This window comes from Apteryx mantelli, chromosome 1, assembly GCF_036417845.1.
Source record: "Apteryx mantelli isolate bAptMan1 chromosome 1, bAptMan1.hap1, whole genome shotgun sequence".
NCBI classification, from domain to species: Eukaryota; Metazoa; Chordata; class Aves; order Apterygiformes; family Apterygidae; genus Apteryx; species Apteryx mantelli.
The window spans coordinates 207,877,477-207,900,507 of record NC_089978.1 but is presented as its reverse complement, the minus strand read 5'-3'; the positions used below and the strand labels follow the sequence as shown (position 1 = coordinate 207,900,507).

General features: G+C 45.9%; 1 protein-coding gene across 1 annotated transcript in view; it reads left to right on the top strand.

The window, feature by feature from the left end:
• The window catches only part of LHFPL3 (LHFPL tetraspan subfamily member 3), a 286,215-nt gene extending 283,463 nt beyond the window's left edge, over positions 1-2,752 (top strand). Inside the window, exon 3 of the mRNA XM_013944341.2 lies at positions 442-2,752. Coding sequence (XP_013799795.2) covers positions 442-470 — 29 coding nt within the window. The 3' untranslated portion in view covers positions 471-2,752. The remainder of the gene's footprint in view (positions 1-441) is intronic.
• The last annotated feature ends 20,279 nt before the right edge of the window (positions 2,753-23,031 follow it).

Genomic DNA, 23,031 nt, shown 5'->3' with positions numbered 1-23,031 from the left:
TTTCAAATCTATGACAATGTATTATTTTATCTTATTTACAAATGTGGCTTGTGGGCACAGGGGAGTGAAAGAAATTATTGACATGAAACAGAAATGACAGGAATTTAACTTGATGTATGGTGTTAATCCAACAAATGTGATTCTTGCGCCATACACACTGTATCTTTATTTTCCTATTGTTCAAACTTAAAATGAAACAATCTCATTATTTTGACTTCCCATGTTGATTTGTTGATAAAAACTGATTTTTAAGGATTCTAGATTACAAATAACTGCAATGTTCCGAAGATTAAAGTTGTCATGTCTCATGATAAATGGAAATAAAATAATGAAGTGTATTTAGACTACTGACCAGACACTAACCCTGAGCCAAGCACAGTATGAATGCCTTTATGTTTGCTGGCAGTAAACCAGCTTCTCTCTTCTCTCTATTTTGCACAGTCCTACTAAGCCAATCCTCACTAGAATGAGCACAAAATAAAATGAATAACAGCTTTTGTACATCAACATTAAAATGGGAAGAAGCTTGGGAAAGGGCCTCTGACGGAGAAGAATGCTGACAAGTGCAAAACTGCCTGATTGGTAAGCGCTACCTTCTAAACATAGATCAGCCAGACACGGAAGTGGGTTTCAGAAGAGAAATGCAATCATGGATTACACACCAGCTCATTAGAAACTGTTGCTGAATACAGCGTTCAGAAGACATGCATGAAAAGTCACATTTGGGGAATAAATTAAAAGGGGTGTAGTTGTTGCTAGATAAACACATGTAATATATATGCATTGAAGAGGTTTGTAAATGTCATTTTTTTTATTCAGATGAAAAGCAAAAAGCTTTAAAACCTTTCACAGTAGAGAGGCAGTTAACTCCAGACCATTCCTATCCCAGTAGCCAAGAAGCTGATAGGACATCTCTCTTAAATTAGCATTTATAAATAGACTCTCTGAATGTTTCCATCACCTAGTGGAAAAAGCATAACTTTTACTGCTACATTTCTGGACTTCATTTACTTCACTGTACAATAAGTTGACTAAAAATGTAAAGCTTCTCAATTTTTACTGCATACGTGTTCCAATTAATCTATGTCTGTAACAAACTTAAGACTGAAAAATTATTTCTGACCTATATTCTAGTTCTATGAAGCATATATACTATAAGATATGCCTGACTGAATATCATAATAGTATAATTTCCCAAGCAACATAGAGTTGTTTATATTTAAAGTGACAAAATAAAAGCACCTGATTTCTTTTTTTTAGTAGGAGAAAGTAATTTACCCCTTAAATGTAACGTACAGCTGCCTGCTGTAAGGACATTTCTATTGTTTTTCTGCCATATAACCACTGAGAGACATTAGCCTGTGCTAACAGCAATCAGGCTAGGTGACCTAACGATCCCTTCTGGCCTTAAAATCAATTCACATAGCAACAGGGCTAGCAAATACACGCCGTGAATAGGTGCGGGGCGGCTGGGTGCGGGCGCCCAGGGGATGCCCTTGGGCGCCCAGCTCCCGCCGGGCAAGAGCAGGGCAACACACGGGGAATTGAGAAAGACTTAATACACCTGGATGGTGAACGGCCCGCGCTAAGCGAATTGCGGGGGAGGGAGACAGAGGAAAAATTATCTTTGATCATACTGTCAATAAATAAGTATAAAGACTTAGATAACTCTTTTATCTAACTAACAAGGTACCAGTGTGGCCCTGCTTATCTTGGAAACCGAACACTAATGTGGATGTTTGCCCAGTAAAGTTTGTATGTGAATCTGGATGGGATTTTTAGAAAACATTTTGTTTTAATCCAAATCTGCACTCGTAGTTGTTTGCAGGAGACGCTCCTGACTTCCACAGGAGCAGAGTTAGAGCTGATGGAAAATCTCACCCAAATCAATCAACCACCATAAGTAAATTCCCAGTACCCGCTACTGAACTAAAGGTGAAAAATCAAGTAATTTACACATGACACTGCATAAACTCACTAAGGTCCCACTTCCAGCAGGTATTTAAATCTGTGATTAGTCCGACCAGTGTCAGCTGGAAAATGCACATCCTTAAAGGCTGGGTGGGTGCACTGAGGAGATCCTTGTTAAATGGTGTCTCAGCGAAGCTCATCCTTGTTCACTGCTCGTGCTGGACCACAGACACACTCCCATCCCAAAAGCCTGTGCAAGGGTTTGCTATCTGGCTGTGCTACTGTATTACCATCTTCTTTTGCTCCTTCGGTTCACCCGTATCCCAAATTACTGCAGTCGTGACACTTTTGCTGTGACAGAAGCTACAAAAACAGGGTTTTTCTGTACTACATTATTTTGTTATGGACTACTGAGTTTCGCATCATAGTGACCATGTCATGTAAAGCCCTTTCTAAATACAGAGAAATGTTGCAAAAAAGTGTCATCACAAGATCTTGCAGTCCTGCCAGGATAGTTCAGTGAAAAGGCACCATTTATACATAAACGGAAGCAAAGACTTTCACAGATGTACATCACTAAATGTTGATTCAGTATGAGTAGTATGTTTTTATCTTTTTAAATGTTACTGCTTTCCCATTCCATTCCATTGTAATGTGTCAACTGTGTGTAATTTTTTTTAAAGTCAACAAACTGTAAAGAAAACTGTTGGAATACCTGATTTTCTGTAAAAAATAACAACGACAATAATTTTTGTTACTTTAAAGTATGCTTGGTATTAAAGTACCTAATAAAGTTCAACAATGAATTTTGTAGCATACTAAAATAAAGCGTGATAGTGCTTTTCTCCAGCTTATCTGTGGTAATGGCTGCTGTTGTTGCAATTATTGTCCTTCTCCTAAACACAGGCTTGGCCCCCTCTTACGTACCTGTACCTACCCAGATCCCTAAGGTAAGCCAAACCCAGGCAAAATCTGGTCCCTTCATGAGTGCAGGGGTTCATCCGCATTCATCAGATTTGCAAGTCAAGAACCTCTGTCTTAAGTCATCTCCATCCTCTGGTACCTGACTGTATATATCTGAGCAACAATATAAAGTTCCTGATTACTTTGTTCTGTATTAAACTTAGTTCATAAGTAGAGAATGAAGATTGTAAATAAATTAGTCAAGAGTTAATTATGGCTAAATAAAGAACTGCCAGGTGTGTAGGATGTTGAAGTCCTGTTCATTTGAATAGGCAATGCACTTCAATTACTCCTAAATAGACTGGAAATCTCAGACAAGCAATTTGGAGTACCCAGCAAAGCTCAGAAACTGATTCCCTCTAATTTCACTCATGAAATTACAATGAAGACAAAATCCCTTAAGCCTTCGGTGCTGTCCCAGATGTGCTTCGTCCCAGAAGTTGCACCAAAAGGAGGTGGGCACTTTGTTCTCAGACAGGCGCTGGATCTGCCCCCATGATGCTGATGTGGTGGTATGTGTGTCTGCAGCTGATCTAGAATGATTGTGATGGGCGTCTAATAATTTCCAAACTCCAAGTTTCTGCCATATTTTGATCTGAGCATCAGGTTAGCTTCCCCCTGCACCATCCAGCTTCCATTATAGGCAGAAAAATGTAATGCTGGGTCAGACAGATTTCTGTCCATTTTCACTCTGCTAATCCGATGTCCTTCATACACTTAAGATGTTTTATTAGTTTCAGCTCTAAAGCCGATTCTCCATGGATTTGAAATGAAGGAAGAACTAGCCAATGAAAACAACAAAAAAAGCAGATTTGTCCTGACTAGTTTATACATTGAAAAAACAGCTATATGCTCAGTAGTTTCTGAGGCCTGGAAGGGAACATAGCTTTTTTTCCCCATGCACCAAAATCTATAGCGTTTTACACAATGCTGCTTTCCCGGGAGCTCTGCGCAGGAGGTAATGGCTGTGCCTATCGTTAGAGGAGCCGGCAACAGCCGAACGTGTTAGCGTGAGGCCGTGCTTGCAGCCATTCCACACTGATCTGTGATCCTCATCAGATTATAGCAGTATTTCCAAACATGGCTTTCACAGAAGGCCCAAAATCTGTAGTTTAAAAATTCATGCTCTTCCCTTTAACCCAAACGGTGTTAGTCCAGGGTGCAGAAGAGCGGCGCCACGGCGCTGGCTGCTGGCGGCGGGCAGGTATTGCCATGCCGCTTCCTCTTCCCCACGGGCTGCTTGTGAAACTCTTGCTTGGTGTTACCACATACTGGCACGAAGCAGTGTTACTACCACTTCTGAAATGCCTTTTGCATTTTAAAAAGCAAATTGAAGTAGTTTTCACTTCTCCCAAGAAGTTTCGCAGTTCTGCTGTGTGCCATTACATAGCTTTTCCACTTCCCAAAGTGATGAGGGAAGTTTTGCCTGTGTAAAGGGCACGGAGTTCAAAGAAATAAAGCATAGGCAGGAACCTAGTGCTCCTCAGCTTCCAGAAGGAGGTCTGTCCCGTAACTGCCATGAAAGATCCTGAAAGCTCCTCGCCTTTCAGAACGGTCCCAATAGCCACTGCAAAACACGTAGCGAGACCAAAGTTGCAAGACCAGCCTCCAAGTTTCCATATCAGCTCAGTCGCTTTGTAAAACAGTCTGGAATAAAAGATGCTCAAAAAATCTAGGAGCTAAGTCTGACTTTATGTCCACAAACTGGTTTCAAATTAGCATAACAATATTGATTATTACTCCTGATTTTGTCAAGTGTAAGTTAGGTTAATCACCCTAATATTGCTGAAATAATTATTAATAATATGATTTCTGTATTAATAATTATTAATAATTATTGATCTATTTATTAGGGGAAAAACTAAAGTAAGGATTATCAAAATCCAATTCCCTAGACTCATGTCTCTTTGATATGATTACCATGTATTTAAAAAATATTTCCACAGTTTAACAGCTGAAGATGATCTAGAATATCAGTAGCATAACTCGTTACGTACAATCAGGCTTCCCCATGGGGTTTTAGGATGGAAAGGTAGGAATTTTGCTCTGGTTTCAACTCCTACAACACAAAGCCTGCCAAAGAGCAAGAACTAGCTCTCCTCTCCATTTGCCTCAGTTTTTCTCCCTTAATTAAGTGAAATCAGTAGGAATGTCACTGGAATATTCTGAGACTAAAGCAAGTGCCTGCTATATGTGGGGATGCTCAAATGGCAATAGGAAAGCATGTAAAATGTCCCCATTCTCAGGCAATGAGCTGAAACGGTTGCAGGGCATGAAAACAAGGGAGTTTTCTGGGAGAGTTTTTAGACTATCAGCTGTGACACATGTCACCAAGAAAAGAGCTGCTTTATTCAGTACAGCTGAATTCCCTGAATGCTTCAGAAGGATAATGAATAAAACCACTCCGAAATCCTGGAAAAGCTTCCAGGTTAATATGCTCTACCACCGGTTTTCAATTTTAACTGCTGCACTGTAATATAAAATTGCTCCTTTACAGTTTTTAATTAATTTTGCATTAAGTAATTCGGAAATTCCTCAGCCACAAGATAACTTAGGGATGCTGAAAGCAGAGCACTGGATATTGTGTGTAGCCGTGCTGCCATCTAACGGCCAGCCATTTCAGGGTTATTACCTGGAAGCTGCTCAAAGTGCAGCTTTGCATTTGTATTTATAGAGATCAGGATAATAAAAACTGCATATATAACCTCCTGTGCCTCCCAAAAAAAGGAGAAAAAACAGGTGGCTAAACTGTCAGTGTATTCACTTACACTGGACAGCTGTAAGGCTTGAGAACATACTCATTTCTATTTGAATTTCTGAAGACTGAAGAGAACAAGCCTCACCTCGGTAAATGTGGGTGAGAACTCTTCCTGAGCGGTAAATAGCACAGTCCAGGGCTGTGCTGCCCAGCGCTCCCCAGGGACAGTTTTCTGCATTTCCCAGTGAGTACAGCTACAAATCCTCTATTTGCCTTCTCAGGGAACAATGGGGGTGGCAATGACATTTTCATGGATGAGGATGACATTTTCTTTCCTCTTGGCATATGACATCATTTCAGGCATTCAGGTGCACTCAGTGATGGCCATGAGAGATACTGCCTCTCTCCCAGTTCACTGTAATCTCACCACCTTATTAAAGAATCATTAGTGGCCTTTTACTTTTTCCAGTTTGTAGCTCACTGAAAGTTTTTCAGATCCCATTCTAAATTTCATACACAGATGACTCTATAGAACGTATGGACTTGTTTTCAACAAGTGATCTTCTGTAGATCTCTTCTCTCAATTTTTCCCTAGGTAGGTGTTCTGCCCAGTGCACTGAATCCCTTACCCAAAGCCCATGATGCTTACAGCTCAGTCAGGACAGGTACAATCTATATTGAGCATACAAGTTAATATGTAGTAACTGGCAGGAGGACCCTCCATCACCTGAAAAGACCAAGAAATACCTTCCATGACGACTAGCCAAGAAGAAGCAAAGAATAGCCGAAAATCTGAATTCTACATAGCAGAAAAAAGTGTGAATTTGTGAATTTGAGCACTAGGCCCCACTCCTCAAGGAGTGGGAAGACTCAGCAGAGTGCAAATCACCCTGGGAAGCAGGCAGGGAAGCAGGGCTATGGAAACAGTTCAGGGGTTGAGCTGAGCCCCAGGCCAATGTGAATTATAGAGAGACTTCACAGAAGAGAAGAACTGGGACTGGGAGAGCCGAACGGGAGCTCTGAAGGAAGGAATCCCATATCGCTGTGTTAGCGAGCCCTTCCCAAACCCCATGGCCTTCCAGAGCCACTCTGAGCTCCAGCAGAAGCTGGACAAGAGGCCTGTTCATGAGGCTCTCTGTGGTGTTACTGCTGCGGGCATGAGATGGAGGGATGGAAGAGCAGAAATGTGAGGCATCAGAAAGAATGGAAAAGGCAGGTAGCTTGAAATGAACTCCTGTATCAGCAGATAACTGTAACTGGTCAGTGTTCCTCCAGACTTCCCTGTTGAAACCGCAGCAGTTAATGAGGCTGCTGGAATAACGACTCTGAGAAGATACTAAACACAGCACTGATGAGCTACAGGCATGCAGTTGGGGACTCAGGAGCATCTCCAGAGGAGATAGAACATGGAAAACTGATGGTCCCTAAAGGAACAGGACAACAGCTTTAGGCCCTACCCTGATGGCAATTACTCTGAGCATGCTAATGTCTGATTAGATTTACCAGACTGAAGGCTGGGAGAGGATAAAGGTCCTAATCTTAGAAGAAGAGCAATCAAAGCAAGGAGTCTAGGGGCCACGAATACACTAACCATGAGCAAGAGTGTGCTGTGAGGAGCTAGCTGAGGGCAAAGGAAAAGACTTCCCACCCCTTGGTGGGCAGCTGGAGCCAGAAAAGGTCGGGGGACAGAGCCTGTTTAAAGGAAAAGGCTGGGGAAGTGGCAAAGCCCAGAGAAGGGGACTGGAAAAAGTCCAAGGTCAAGATCGGGGATCCCAAGGGGCTTCTCATGGGGAGGTTCCCAAAATGATAAGCAGGATATCTCCATGCTCGTATTTACCATGCATTTCACGCTGAGTTCCCTGAAATGCACTAGATAGTCTTCTCGGAGGCATTAGACAACAGGACTCCAAAATAAGTTTTTAAAATATGGCATTGCATGTATTTAAGCCAATTGCATGACTCTGCCTGCTGCTTTTGCAGGACTGGAGTCACTGTTTCCTGTAACGCTCCAAGGAATTACCACACCAGCAATATTCTGGCTTGCCAGTCAATTACTGTGAGACCCTACATCCAGTTGTCATTTTACAAAGTAAAATATGCACTTACATGTCTTCCCCTTTTTGCTGCTTCTCTACCCTTACAAGCCACTCCACAGTTGAAGAACAAAATATTAATAATTATTATAAATATAACAAAATATTAATAATTAATAGTAATAATAGTAAAAGATAGCCACTGTTCATGAAAAATTCACAAACATAGCCTGCTATACTGCTTTTAGTGTTTGGTGAAAGTGGTTTGTTGTCTTTTTTTTTTTTGGTAAGAATTATGGGGGGATAAAGAGGCTGGGATAAACTTTTACAGGCCGGAAAATGCAGGGAAAAATCTCAGAAACCAAGTTGTATGTCTGAGAGGCCCAGAGCCACAGTATCGCAGAATCATTCATGTCGGAGGGGACCTGGGGAGGTCTCTAGCCCAACCTTCTGCTCAAAGCAAGGTCAGCTCTGAGGTTACAGCTTTTTCTGGTCTGTTCTTATAACCTCCCAATGGTAGAAACTACACAGAATCTCTGGGCAATCTGCTCCAATGCTTAGTTAGCTTCATAAATGAGTCAATAATGAAGTAAATATTAATCAGGACAAGCAGACACGTGATTTCAGAGCTGTTGCTATAATGTATGTTGCTCTGTTCTCTAGTGAAACCATTCCAATCTTTTTACAGTGTGTTTTTAACCCTTGGATACATGCACAGAGGTCAAACTTTAATATATTTGTAGTACTAAATTGTGGGTTTCAGATTATATTATTGCAGTAGTTGGAAAGGATGTATTTCATCTAAGCTTGCACAACATACCTGGAATAGCTAAAGAAGGAATGCAGTTTTCCCCAGCTTTATTACGGTGTTTGAGAAACAATAAACGTATCTAGGCCAAAATAGAAATTATTGGTCTGCAGCCCTCACATTCATAGCTGTGCTTTCTGCAGAATTCCCCAGCCAAGAAGAGTCAGGTTGAACGAATACATGGCTACCAGATCTGTGCCTGCAGCCCAGGTGGTAAATTAAATAATTGTGTTTGGTCAGTATTACTCTTTCTTTGGTTTCACTTTGTGTAAAAATATAGGTCTTTCTGAAAACCATACTGTTTAGGGGTAAATTGGAAGATTTGTAACAGGATATCAGTTTAAACTGGAACATGCTGTTATGCAAATCTGCTGTTGAGATCCAAAATGATGTCAAAGAAGATGTATTCGCTCCGTGTGCTTAGGTGCAACTTGGTGAGGGTAGAAGGACATTCATCAGCTTGAGGGTGTAGAGATCAGTGAAACTCACAGTGGTGTCTGCTTCCAGACCACAAATTCTTCCTAATCTAGGACCTCTTCTTTGCTGCTTGAGGAAGTCTTTCCAGCTGGTGGAGAGCTCTTCTGTCCTCTTGTTTTTGTTGTATTCTCATTTTTAAAGTGAGTTTCTAGTGCTAAAAATCATGAGGAAAAGCAGGAAAATATGCTCATCACATATTTTAAATGTTTCTAAACCAGAAGGCAAAGAAAAAGAATTTAAGGCACATTTGTATTTAAATCTCATTATTTTTAAGCCAATCTCATGATATTTTGCAGCATGATGCACCATATTTTAATGCTGAGGGCTATAGTAACCACTAAAAAGGTCACTCTTCCTGCGGTGTGGAAAACAACACGTCAGCCAGATGTCGTCCCAGGCCAGAAAATGAAGTAGCACGTAGGAGTGAAAACAAGCTCCTGTCGGAGCCTCCTGACGCCGTTCCTGCTGGGCTCTGTGCCAGCAAACCAAAGCCCGGAGCAGAAATTTTCCCCCGTCTTACTCCTGTTCTCTCCTGTTCCTTTTTTAGCACGTTTGTATGTTAGGATTTTACAGACAAGACTGTTGATCCAAAATCCAGCAACTTGTTGCCTTGCTTTTGTCCTCTCCTCTCCCCTGGGTGGCAGACGATTAATATCAACAAGAGACCTTTGAAGCAAAGGAGTTTGTTGAATGTAACAGGAAGCGACAGGAAACTTTCCAAACAGAATGATCATTCCAAAAGCTTGAGGGAGGAAACGCATTTATGAAGACAGAATAGACCAGAGCCCGGGTGCAGAAACCCATGGACCAAAATTAGTTGCTGTGGCAGCGAGATGACAAGCACCGTGGCACTCCAAGCCCCCAAAGCCAGTGAACATCAAGTCAGGGCCCAAAGACACTGATCTGTAAAGATTTGGGGGTCATCACAGAAGGGAGGGACAGAAAATCGATAGGGACCGAGCACAGAGGCCCAGGACTTCACCGCCTGAGTTAAAGGAGAACCGTAGCAGCCAGGGTGACAGGAGGGTTTATTTATTCAGTATGCTACAGTGTACAGAGATCAATACGATCCTTTCCTTGGACTGGCCAGTCATGGTAGCTGGGAGAAGACGAGCGTACGCCTTACTCAAGCCAGGCGCAGCGTCTCTCCCCATGTATGCCCGGCCGTGTGGTCTCGGCGGCACGCAGGGACGGGTCCGCCCTGCGGGCAGGCCTTCTCCACCCAGAACTGCCCAAGCATCCCGGCTATGTCCTCTTCATCCAGACAGCAGCAGAGGAATTCATCCACCAGCCTCAGGTTTTCAGCAGCTTCATCAAAGCACAAGCCAGAGCCTGGCCTGGCCTGGGCTGTCTGACCTGCCAAAATCCCAGCCAAGTCGCGGAGGGTGCAGCGTCCCGGCCAGCTGACGCCGATCTCAGGGCGCTCTGCTGGCCAAAAGAGCAGCTCTGCCCGCCCCTGCCTGCCCCCACCACCGCCCCCGTGTCAATGCCAGCGCCTGGGAGCTGCACAGCGAGCTCATTCACCCCACTCCACGCCACGCGATCACCGGTGCTGGAATGCTGGGGGTGCCAGTATGGGGACTGAAAGGGAAGCCCGCAGCAGCTTGGCAGCTATTACGTACGACACCGCGCCAGGAGGCTGCGTGCAAGCAAACGCGGTGCGCCCTGATCCCGCGACACTGGCCACACGCTGAGCGACTTACCCAGCGCTTGCACCGCAAGCCCAAAGCGCCCCAGCTGCATCAGACTTGAAGGACGTATGCTGTAAAGCTCCTCTCTGTGCAATCAGTACAGTTAATCCACATAGACCACAGTGGGCGACCCTGACCACCTCTGCAGGACGTGCTGAATGTGCCTAATGCTGCTGAGACGTAGCAGGATCACTCATTTATCTGTGGGCAGGGCAACTCTATCTAGGGCAATAACACTTGCATCCTTACGTCTGTCTGCAGCTTCCAAAACTTGCTACTTTACCTCACCGGGTACTCAGGACTGTATCCTAAAAGCAGTGCTCGATTGCCCGGGGTGAGTCAGACGCAGGTGAGTCAGCTGGAAATGCTATCTGGGAAGGGAAGAGAGATAACTTTAACTGCAGAGATTTTTAATCTGACAACAAAGCCTTCCATACACTTCAAAGCTGAAGCTATTCAGCAAGACAAATATGGCAAAAATGTGTCAGTAGGAGGGTCATCCATTAATAGCCCACAGGGAGCTGCCTCCATTTCAAGTTCCAAATCAAGATCCGCAATTGTTTTCTTCAACAAAGCAAAGTTTTGGCCTTGATCGAGACATTTCTGAGCAAAATGGTATGTTCATGGGGACAGCGTATCACACAAAATCTGGACAACCTTGACAGACAGGCTTTAGCAAATCTTCCTGCAGCTGTTCAAGGAATTCTTGCCCCTAGCTGCTCACCCCACCTTGCTGCCAGCGGTAGCAGACAGGGGTGGGACGCTTACATAGAAGGACTGGTGATTGCCATAAACTGCCGAGTGAGAGGAGAACGCACTAATATACAGGACCTGGCACAGGGATTTCATCCTGAGGACTCCTCTGAGTCCGTAAACTTCAGCAAAGGAGTTAGAAGGAGCGAAGAGAAGAGTCACAGCTGGGGAAAAGTAACTTAAGCCAAAGGAGGATGACTATCAGAGTTCACTTGCCGGTGCCCTCCAAGTAGTTTGCAAACCATTCTGGCTTTCAGCTGTCCTAAAACATGGCATGCAAATGTAGGATAATTACCATTATTTAACTGCAAAATTATTTTCAAGTTTAATTAGTTTTATATGAAAATAAACCCAGTCTAAGCTGATTCTTCCTGAACAAGAAAGAGTTGCAGATTCAAGGTTTATATTGTTTGTTACAGAAAATTATTTATGCATAGATACTAACGAGATTACTTAAATGCTACAGAGTCAGGAGAAATAAACTTCATCTCAGTGTGAAAAATATGCACTGCAGCAAAAACTGTCTTTCCCCCCATGAGCTCTGCATTCCCTCAGTTTTGACTTTATAGCTGTTTGATTTCAGGCCGAGGAATTCTGGATTCAGGAGAAACACGGAAGTGAGTCCCAGGGAGCGAGTATTATTCCTCTGTTTTCCTGCTGGATACAAGAGGAGGAGCAATGCAAACAACAGCGAGCCAGGCTGCACCCCAGCGCTCTGCACAGTTTCCCCGAGCGGCTCAGCAGCAAGATAAACTCGGCTATGCTGAAAAACAGCTCACGCTTAAAATGGCATCTCTTAGTCCTGCTGCAGCATTCAGAGTCACATTTTCACCCCATCTGCTTCTTTTAGAAAAAATGACTTTGTTCCCCAGGTGTGCAATTAGATATGAAGGAGAAGCTGAAGGTGCACGTCCTCCCAGCTTTTACTAGTCTCACCAGGGAAGCAATCAAAGTCCTGTTTTAAACTTAGGAAGGAAAAACACTGGGGAAAAAAAACACTAAAAAGCGCACAGGAAACAACCCAGAATCGCGCAGGATTTGGCCTCACTGATTTTACGGCTGCAGACGCCCAGCGTGGAAGCTGCGGAAGCGCTGCCCTTCGTTGCCACCCCTCAGCTGACGACGGCCGTCACCCACGGAGCAGCTTGTGTCCGTGCTCTGCCGGCGCTCCGCGCGCAGCCGGCCAGGTCAGGCCAGCCGGTCCCAGCTGGGTGTTTGCCAGGGGCCGGAGGAACCTGCCTGCCGGGGACCAGCGAGGTCCTGCAGCCTGCCCCGCAGCCGGCGGAGCACGGGGTATCCCCGGCATTCAGGCAGCGCCAGACAGCCCAAGGGGGGTCACGCCGAAAGGAAACGCCGCAGATGGAGCAGCGCTGCCCGGCTGGAGCTGCCCGTCACTGTCCCACATCCTCCGGCCGGCGGGTGCTGCTGCGTCCTGCTCCCTGAGCACTCACAAAGTGCATAAAAATGGGGAGCGGCGTCATCGGGTCTGAGCAAGCAGCAGACTGGCGAGGGAGCAAGGATGAGCTGCTGGCAGAGGTCTGAAGGCAGCTGCTAAATCCCAAAGCTGAGGTCTGTCTGCAGCCTAAGCAGTTCTTTCCTTCCCTGAGTCTGTTTTCACTTTAAGCCAGTTTCGCGTTCTGGACCGAACTGGGGTCTACATTTGTGCCATTATTTATTCCATACTCCCACGCCACCCACTGCGTCTCGCCACAGATGACAGGTCCTGCCACGCGTAGTTTACAGCCTAAGAGAGGCTGCAGATGCCCCAGGCCAGATGAAGCCTGCGCGTTTCTCTCTGTGCATGATTTTTCCCATGACTGGCCAGCTCACTCGGTGGCTTTGGGCACCTTCCCTACCTTGCGGCAACGTGAGCTTCTCCAGACCTGCTGGACAGGCTTCACAGGCTTTCTTTTGAGTCTGGATCATCTTCATGAGTCTCAGGCAAAGGGGGCAAATGAGCACAAGCCCTGCCGGCTGCTGCCACCCAGGACACGGGTGCCGGTCTGTGAGGCCAGGAAAGCAAAGCAGGAGGCAGCAGCGTCCAGAAGGAAGCCCCAAGGAGGGAGAGTGCACCAGCCGCCAAAGCTTGCAACATCTCTGCTGAGGGCACCTCGTTTTCTCAGCCTTTCCCACATGTCTCCTGCTGTCACCAGTCTGTGTAATTCCACAAATCACAAGTTTTGGAGGATTTTTTTTTTCAGATGAATCTGAGGGAGTTAGGAACCCAACTCCAAGACTGTCCATTCCCCAGGCTAGGACTGTCCTTGCTGACAGAGGCCAACTACTTGCTCAGTGCGCATGGAGGGATGTGGCCGCCTACTAACGTTGCTCCTCAGTAGTGGACTGAAGCACACTGGTGCACCCCAGAAAACAAACCAGCACTGAAGGAAAGGAGCATAGAAGAGGAATGAGGCAATCAAAATAAGGTTTGGGCTCATGCAAAGGCAATGGTTAGGAGGCAGGCCTGGATTATCTCCCAGTGTGCGTAGCATATCCCTTATTATCTTCCTGCGATGTTCAGCAATTTACACAGGCACCAAATCAAAGCAGGATTTAGGCTGCATCACACCAGGAACTGGCTCGCTACAAACCACAAGGTAAAAATCAAACATGACAGCCTCACCTTGCTGGTTAAAACAGTGAGAGTGGTTTCTTTATATCTAATCCACTGATAAGGAAGAGATATGTGGACTGGGACAGCACAGCTGGAAACTGTTTAATAGGAAGTAACATACTGCAAAGTCCTACGTGTGGCTTATTATTGACCTGCTCAACCCTGCCCCCTTCCAAAGCACACGTTTCAGCATGCTGGGCTGCTCTCAACTGAAGGTGTTCTTAAATGCGAATGAGGAAAACCACACTAAAGTCTCCCAAGACTCCAGATAAGATTTCGAGCCGGTCTATATAAGTGAAATGTCACTGAGGCCAAAGGAATCGCTCTGTTCCTCCCTCTTCCACCACCGTCCGCTGCAGTCTCTGCACTTGACCCTACGTTGCCACGTGCTGGCGAGGGGTTTCGCACAGAGCGCGACGCACTGCTGCAACCCCCCGTCGGCGACTCGGTGCCCCCCGCCTCCCTCGGCGACCCGCACGCGGGCACGCTCCCGCCGCCTGCCGCGCCAACCCTCGCCCTTTCCACGGGCGCTGGGGAATGGAGGCGGGAACATCTCGCTGGGGGTACGGGAGGCCCCGGTTCCTGTCCTTGCCCCTGTGATTACTGCAAGATTTTTCAGTAAAAAGTCTGCGCAGGATGGGTTGGGCCATTTATCAGGGTTGCACCGGGGCTCTCGGGGTTTGGGCAGAGCAGTTTTCAGGGAGGTCCTTTTCAAGCCGGGGCCCCCGGCCGGAGCCCGAGACCTCCGCTCCCTGGGCTGAACAGCCTGGCGGGCCCCCAGGGTTTGGCCCCGTTACTGGCGGGAGGGGGACGGCAATGCTCCCTGTTGATGAAGGACAGGCTTTTGCTCTCATTTAAGCAATGGCACTTGGACCTTGACTGGTGACGGGCAGTCCCGATGGTACAAATATAGCGCTCTAGGTCCCCTGCAGGACAAGGGCAAGCTATGACAGACTCCAAGCTTGTGAAGGGATATGATTTGCTTCTCCTCACAGTAACAAATAACAACCTTTTCCCACAGCCACCAACAGACACATTAAATTGGAGATGGTTCTTTTTCTCAGCTGGACTGAAAAATAATTCTTTTTTCAGACTTTTCAGTTCCCCCAGCAGATCCCTCGGGAATCGCTGCCCTCTTCCCATACCTCGCGTGGCCCTTGCTGCACCACGGCACAGGGAAGCCTGCACTGCTAGTGCCGGCGCTCAGCAGCCTCCAGCTTATTCCTCTGCAAACAACGGGAACGTCAAGGCACTTGAGACTTTCCAACCAGACCTTTGCTTTTCCAGCCTCTCTCCTCCTGGCCTCACATTTTAAGCTGAACAATAACTCTCGCTAAGCGAGCAGGAAATAACAGCGCCTTCCTGCTCTGCAGCCCTACCCTCCCGGCCCGGGAGCGCTCGCCATCTCCCAGGGCCGGCTTGGGCACCGGCCAGCGCTCATGCTGACTGGCATTCCCCTTCGGAGCCAGCCAGACTCACCTGCTGCTCTTAAAGCTCAGAAAAAGATTGGTTCAGATTATCTCAGCAGAATCCCGGTTAACTGCCGCCGAACAGCAGCTCTGTGACAGCTGAGATGGATAAAGCTTTTCAGTTCAGCGTTGACTTTTCTAAATCCCTTACATTTCACGTACCTGCTCAGATTTCCTGGAGATTTTATGTGACTCACGATAGTGCACAGTAGAAATAATGATGTCAGTTTGGGACATTTTTAAATGCAGTCTCTTGGGAAAGAATGCTAGCTATTAAGGATGACATTGTTATAAGCTTGTTTTTTCACTTGAGTGCCCCAGGCATTCTTAAATCATCTGAATTTATCCTATCGGATTGATGGTGCCCTCCGCACATGTGAAAAACAAAGCTGAAGACAACATTCAGAAAAAAAGTTAAGTAATTCAGTTAGATACATAGCACTGTGTTCATGAATGAGAGGATTACTTGATGCATGGGCATGAATGAGAAAGACAAGCAGTTTTTCACATCAGGTTTCACGTGAGCTCAGGCACTTGGGAAGATGTGCAGAACTGGAGGGCCTTTCCCACAGCTGGGCAGGATCTGCTGGCGGAAAGGAAGGTGCTGTGCCAAAGACCGACTCTATCAGAGAGCTTTTGCTTGAAGGGAAGTATGACAGTGCAGCAAAGAAACTCAGAAGGGCTCCGACTATTTCCAGACAGAAAAAGCAAAATTACACCTCAAACATTTGCAGGGAAGAGAGGAAAGGGAAGTGAAAAGGGCACTGAGAGAGAGGAGAGGGAATGGAGAGCTCAGACCGCAGAGGACGAGAGGGTTAGTCAGCATGGGCAAGGGGACTTTGGGAGGGATGGTGGCAGGACTATGGGGGCAGAAGAGCTTCTTAACCCCCACACCAATTCTACCGTTTGTGTGCCATAACTAAAGGTCCCTACTTTCTGTCCCTATCTAAGATCTGCAAAACCATGTGCCCTCAGGGAAAAGAGCAGAGTCTGAGCCGCATCCCTTCCCACGGTCCGGCTCTTGGAGCCCCACCGCCTCGTTCTGCCTCCCTGCCGCAAACTGGGTGTGGCTCATCTTGGCACTTACAACCCTCTTCCTGCCCCCATGTGGGAGAGCCATTTTCTGGGCTTTTCCCTGCATGGGAGTAACCTTTCCCTCAGGACGCCAGAAGTCCTTCTCCTGCTTGCCCATAAGCTGCCACCTAGAGGTTTGGCTTTCTGCCTGGGCACCTGCAAAGGGCCCAACCAAGGTTCAGCCGCACAGCGGAGGAGCGCAGAAAAGACTTTTTTTGCCCTTCAATCCACTCAAGCTTTAAAAAACTCTCGAATTAAAGCCCTAAGAGTAAGTGTTGAAACTGACTTTAGGGTCAGTGCTGCCTGCAGCAATTTTGGTTTTACTGGTGCAGATTTTTATTACTTTATCAGCATCTTGAGAGGCTCTAGTTTTTATCTTTTCCCGGCTTTCACAGGTCCTTGGGATGTCTTTGCCATTTTACATTAATTTAAATGATCTCCCCAACACCTCAAAGTGTCTTTTTCCATTACACAGGGCCACAGGTATTCTTTCGAAGGAAGAACTACTTGCTTCGTATGGTTTTGCTCATATTCGAGTGCATCTGTTGTCCTACTGTCAATCTGAGCAGTATTTTGTGTGTAAAATTGTCCTTTCTTCTTCACTTTCTGGCTGTACTTCTATTCATGTATTTTAAGTATTTGTTTAGATTTAAGCATTTTAGAAAGTAAATTTCCCATTCATCCTCTGATCATTGGTCTTTTTCTTTCACAATGCTTCTAAAAGTTGTAACAATCCAACACTGGCCTTAAAAAAATTTAAAGTGTCCAAACACTCAGGAGTTGTAGAAAAGAGAGCGTATTATCAAACATTCCCAGTTCAAAGGAGAGGCTTCTTAAATAATTTCTAGTTTTCATTATTCTTAAAATCATACCAGGAAAGTATTCTAGACCACCATACTCTCAAAGAGAGGATCAGCTATGCATTCCAGATACGTTAACCTCTTAGCCAGTTTTAGCAAGGATAATTGCTTTCTAATGACAAAGTTAGAAAGTATTTCTCTCTGGAAAAACTGCTAGATTATTTATTTCTTGTCCTGCTCCTGGTTATCTCTAGCAGTTCTCATGTTTCATTTCCAGAGTGCACTAGAACTGCTTCGAGGTGGACTGTATTATCCCTGCATATAACAGGTTTGATTTAACGCCTAGCAAAAGTGATACAAACCAGAAAAGGAAACCTAGTTCTGAGCAGAGACGAGTGCAACCGCTCCTGCTTCTCCTGCTGCCCTCTTGCACCCAGAGCAACACGGACACGTCCACCCGCCTGCCAGCCTGCCAGGGGTGGCGCGGGAAAACACCGCGTGCCTTACTTTTACCCCCGCGTGTTCCCCTCCTCTCTCCGGGGCCTTCCCAGTCTGGGCCAGCCCCAACACTAATCTGGCTCCAGAGATCACCACCATTACTAATGCCACCGAATAAAACCCAGGGAAGATGCACCGGGGAGTGGGCCGGGTGGGGAGAAGTGCGTGTCCTCGCAGTGCCGTGCGGAAAGGCTGTGCCAGGCTCCCGCACTGCCCTGCCATCCTCCGGGTGGCTGCGTCCAGCTCTGGTACAAATAATCCACAAACAGAAAATAGCAAATCCTCCGCAGTCGCCTGTCGCTTTACGGGAAATAAATAATGGCACAATTGCTCCTGTAATACATCGTGAAAGGCTTGCTAATTACTTTCAACAAAGCTCCATGCTTCCTTACCAAACCTGTCAGGCTGAAATAACCTGAAGTCTATAAACCAGTAAATAATTAGGCCTGAAAATCTCCTTCTTGAATCTCTTGGCACTGCTTTCATCCACAGCAGGGAATCGCGAGACATACGCAGCTGCGTGGGAACCGGTGCGCAGGACCTCACATCAGAGAGAGGCGCTGGCGGCCGGGGCCCGCGGGTCGCCTCGGGCCTCGCAGGAGCTGGAGCCCCGGGAGGGTGTCCAGCGTCGCCTCCCTGGCTTACGGGGAGCCGCCGGGACGTGCCCGTTTCCAACGGCCCGGGCGAGGAAGAGCCTGCGCTGGACGGGACCTCGCCGGGGGGGTTCTGGCTAGGGCAGGCCGTGCCGGGCCATTTCTCCGGGGAGTTTGTCTGCATTGATTTTCTCTGAGCAAAGGCGCCAACAGCGGCGCTCAGGCAAGGGCTCCCTTTTGAGAAACCGCCCCCCTCTGAAAGGCTGCAGTTACGCACGGCAAGAAACCACAGGGAGATGCCGGCCTTCCCGCCAAACATCTGCCTTCGCCCTCTCCCCTCCGCGGTTTAATTAAAGCATTTTGCACGCAGCTTGCTTTTCTACCCCATCAGCTTTGCGCTGTAGAAACTCCTTTGGCTCAAAGCTCTCGCCTTAGGAGTGCAACGATTTCGGCCACTTGCCTGGCCATCAACCCCCCTCCTTTTTTTTTTTTTTTTAACGAGCTCAAACATGCTTTAACCCACAAAATCCCCTTGACGAAGCTGCGCATTCATAGCAAGCCCAGCTCTTTCGAAACCTAAGCCAGGACCTTATCTTTTCAATCATCTTGTCTTCTGATCAGGCTGCTGTACCTGCCTGCAAGAGTGTTTATTTGCACAAGAAATGCTGCTCCTCAACAGCCTTTTTAGTCCTGCCTCAAAACAGCAGCTGCAAGTGTGCAGCTGAGACACATAAATGGGGGTTTTGCCCCCAGCAAATAGTTCATGTGCCTATCGTTTATCAAGACAGAGTAAAAGCTGAGATGTAGCCACCCAGTTGCCAGCTAATAACACAGAAATGTGCTTAAGAACTGGCTTTCATCAGTTACCGATGTTTCGCTTACAGCTTATCCCTACCAGCAGAGGGAGACAGGGCAGCGAGTCTCTCCCTGCTTCTTGGAGAGGTTTCCCCTCCCTCTGAGAAGGTCTTTGGAGAGGGGCTTCCTTTAGAAACCTGATTAATGTCCCTGCATTTTGCCATTGATCTGATTCCTGTGATGGTCGTTGCGGTTCCTCACACCTTCCCCATTGCTACCTTGCAATGCCGAGGTAACTAGGACCCAGAGAAATATTTGGATACTGGAGACCCTCAGCTCCTGTGCAAGAGCAGAGTGTTAAACAACGAAGACTGGAAAACCTGCGTCCCTCTGGGGCAGGAGGAGCTCTGAAGCAGCTGCATGCCCTGTCCCTCGGAGCTCTTACCCACGCGCTGTGTATACAAATTGAAATTAACTGTGTAGCTCTGTGTATACAGATGAAAATTAACTCGTTAAAGTCAATTAAACTTGTCTGAGACCATTCTCCAGCTCTGAATGTCCCACACCCATCCTCCTGAAGTCTCATAGCCTCCAAAGCAGCGTGGCTTCATCCAGACTGCCCACCAGGAATGGCACCGGGCACGCGCTAACTCCCACATCCCCAGCGAGCCTTGTTTGGGGGAGCCTGTTCACCCCAGCCCAAAACCAGTCGGGAACCACTGTAACAATATAACAGTGGAGACGGTCTAGCTCCGCTGCCCAAGCAAGCTCCTTAATGTTCTTTGCTTTACTGCTGTTGGTGCAGGACGTTTGATTTCCCAGATTTCCCACCCTACCAGACCAGGAAACCTAAATCTAAGCCTGAATGCAGTGGGAGGTGACCCTGTTAGCTCGCTGTCCTCAACACAGCAAAAACATTCCCGCCGAGGGTAAGATACTTGTGGATTTCTCAGATCAGCTTTGTTTCTGAGAAAGCCAACTCAGTCAGTCAACGTGACCAAGTTTACCTTCCCATAAGATACTTTTTTTATATGTCAGACAGCCCATCTAGCTTTCGCCATGTTTGGGACAAAAGAGGTTTGGAGCTGACATATAAAGTATGTTATTAATTTACATTTTGTTTTGTTTCTCCAGAAACCACTTACTAGGAATGCAGACCTGCCAGAGCAGATCAGACACCGGTCCGTCTTGCCCGGCGTTTTGTGGGCTCTGCTCAATCTCTTGGCAGCCCTCTATGCACGTGACTTTGCTTTCAGAGGAGGGACTATCAAACCCTGCAGACAGCAGTTATCCATAAGGAAAAGTCTGTTCTTTATTAAAGCTTTATTTATGCTTTGCAATAAGGTGCAAATATTGGTAGATGGGTCTGCTAGCAAAATCCTCCAAACAAGCTATTTCTATTTTACTACTAATGATAGCAGATGCCTTCAAAGCACTGAATGCTGACAAACTGAAATGCTTAAGCTTGTTTTAACAAGGCATTAAATTATTAATTTTTATGATAGTTATTTAATCAGTTATTATGAATTTTGAAAGCACTGCTCTAAGAGTTTGATATGAAAAAATAGCCAAAGAATGTAAGAAGGGCTGAGTTCAGTCTCATGGTTGTATAGTTACATACTACAGCATAGTATACATACACACACATATATATAACTATATATATGTATATATATAATTGTATATTATAGCACTACTATACAGCATAGTTGTATACTAAACAGTATATCAGTATTAAACATGCTTTCTATATAGAAATGATTACACAGGTATAAAACCAAAGGGAATTAAGGTCACTGAAGCAGCACAGGTTCTCCCTTGCCTCCATCCAGCTTTCGCTCCTGTACGCTACCTGAATTTTGCATAGGGCTGAGACATTTTGCTGAAAAACTTCTGAGGGAAGTTATTTTAATAATCAGGTTTAATTTTTAATAAGGATACTAAGAAGTTTGTTAAATGCTGTGGGCAGGCAAACTGATGGCATGAAATCTAAGAAAATACATACAAAGCAAATACCCCCTGGAATTACAGAGGGGGAGAAGTGATTTTTGGTGGGATTAGGGCAAAAAAACAATTATTAAGAAGAGTACCAAATGACTAACATTGACTCACTGTCTTGGCATGATGCAGTTAGGTTTCCTCCTGTTTTTTATAGTTATATTCATGTCTGGTTATGACATGCTGTCAGCAGCTGAGTAGTTTGAAATATGTTAGCCTGGGGTCCAAAAGTTTTTTGCGTATCCTATGAAACAGAGATTTTCAGGTTTTTTTATTTCCTCATGTAACTCCAAATTCAGCCACTTGTTTTTCTCCTGCAGCCCCACATAACCCCCACTGTGCCTGAAATTTGGCTTGCTAGTGCAAGTGGAGTTTTTTCCCTGTTAGTTATTTGGTCTTTTCTCTTTCTGGCTACTTGCTCCAGGGAGGACTTCTCTCTTCTCTAATCCCCACGAGGCCTGGTAGGAACAGGGAAACTTTGCCAAAGCACAGAGATTCTCATGTTTTGTTTTGGAAACCCACAATGGACGAGCCCATTTTCAGGACACTCTGTCTGAAAAGGGGACACTTTGGCCTGGGATATAAAAGCGGTCAAGTACTTTAGGAGCTATATTTGTGCAGAAATCCTACTCATTTTTTAAAGGAATTATGTGCTTTCATGCCTTTTAGGATCTATGCCCCTCATCCTGTGAAAAAGCGGGGCTGTTTTGTCACCGTAAGATATCCACTGTACATAAGAAGACTTAATAAAGAGCATTGGCACATTTTGTTTGATCTTAAAGAGCCAAGGAAGATATTTATATGAGAATGAAATGTTACGATTAGCTGGTTAAAATAGAGTCAAATATAAGAAAATACAGTCAGGTAAGTATGTAAAGTACATAATTACACAGAGAACTATATCTAAACTTAATGCAGAGAAAGGGCGTTAGAGTTGTGCCTAGGCTTGGGGGAAATGGATGCTCCAACCTGCTCGCTACCGAAGTGGCCCAAGTGTTTCCCGGCCAGCTGGCATGCCTGGATGGCCTTTCCTTGGATGCTGGGGGAGCGGGACAGAGACGCTGTGTGCACAGGCATCTCGTTCACTGCTGGGAACAAGGAGCTACCACTGGAAGCCGGGAAGTGCTTAGGAGTTGCTGCCCGTGCATGTGTATGAGAGAAGAGCAAGGGGAAAAGCAGGGAAATTGAAAGCAAGCCAACTGCAAACGGCCAGTTTGGGAGAGCGGAGGAGGGTGACACCTTTAGCTAATCTGCAAACTCCTTGTCACTAGATATTGTTGAGATTAAGGATCTGAAACGTTATTGGATTGGTAAGCAAGTCATGAGAATGTTTGGCATTTTTTAGGCAAGATTAAAAAATTACAAGAAATAGAAACCACTGTGCTTCAGAGGTCAGTCCCTCACAAAATGTGAGGTTACAGGCAGAAAGCAAGATTATTTCATGTTTGTCCCCTAGGGAGCTTTTTAAATCTTCTTCTGAAACAGCTGGTACTGGCTGCTCTAAAAACAGGATACTGTAATCCCGTGCATTTGGCTGGTTTATAAACTCCCCTTGAGAGTACGGGAACTCCTGTGAATTGAATGAACAAATCCCAATCCAATATTTAAGGCAAACAATATTCTAGATCAAAATGCTGGAAGCCCAGGCTGTTTTCTGTCAAAAAGGGTTGTGGACGCCAGCATGGGGGGACACCATCCTGCCAGACACGGCTGTGGAAACCTTGTGTTTTTATTTGTGCAAAACACATTTAGCCTTGATCCATCTTAGAAGGAAAAATGTGCATTTGCTCTGCTGCAGCAGGGGCAAACAGGATTGACTGATTGATTGAGCTAATTAAGCATCATGGCTTCAAATA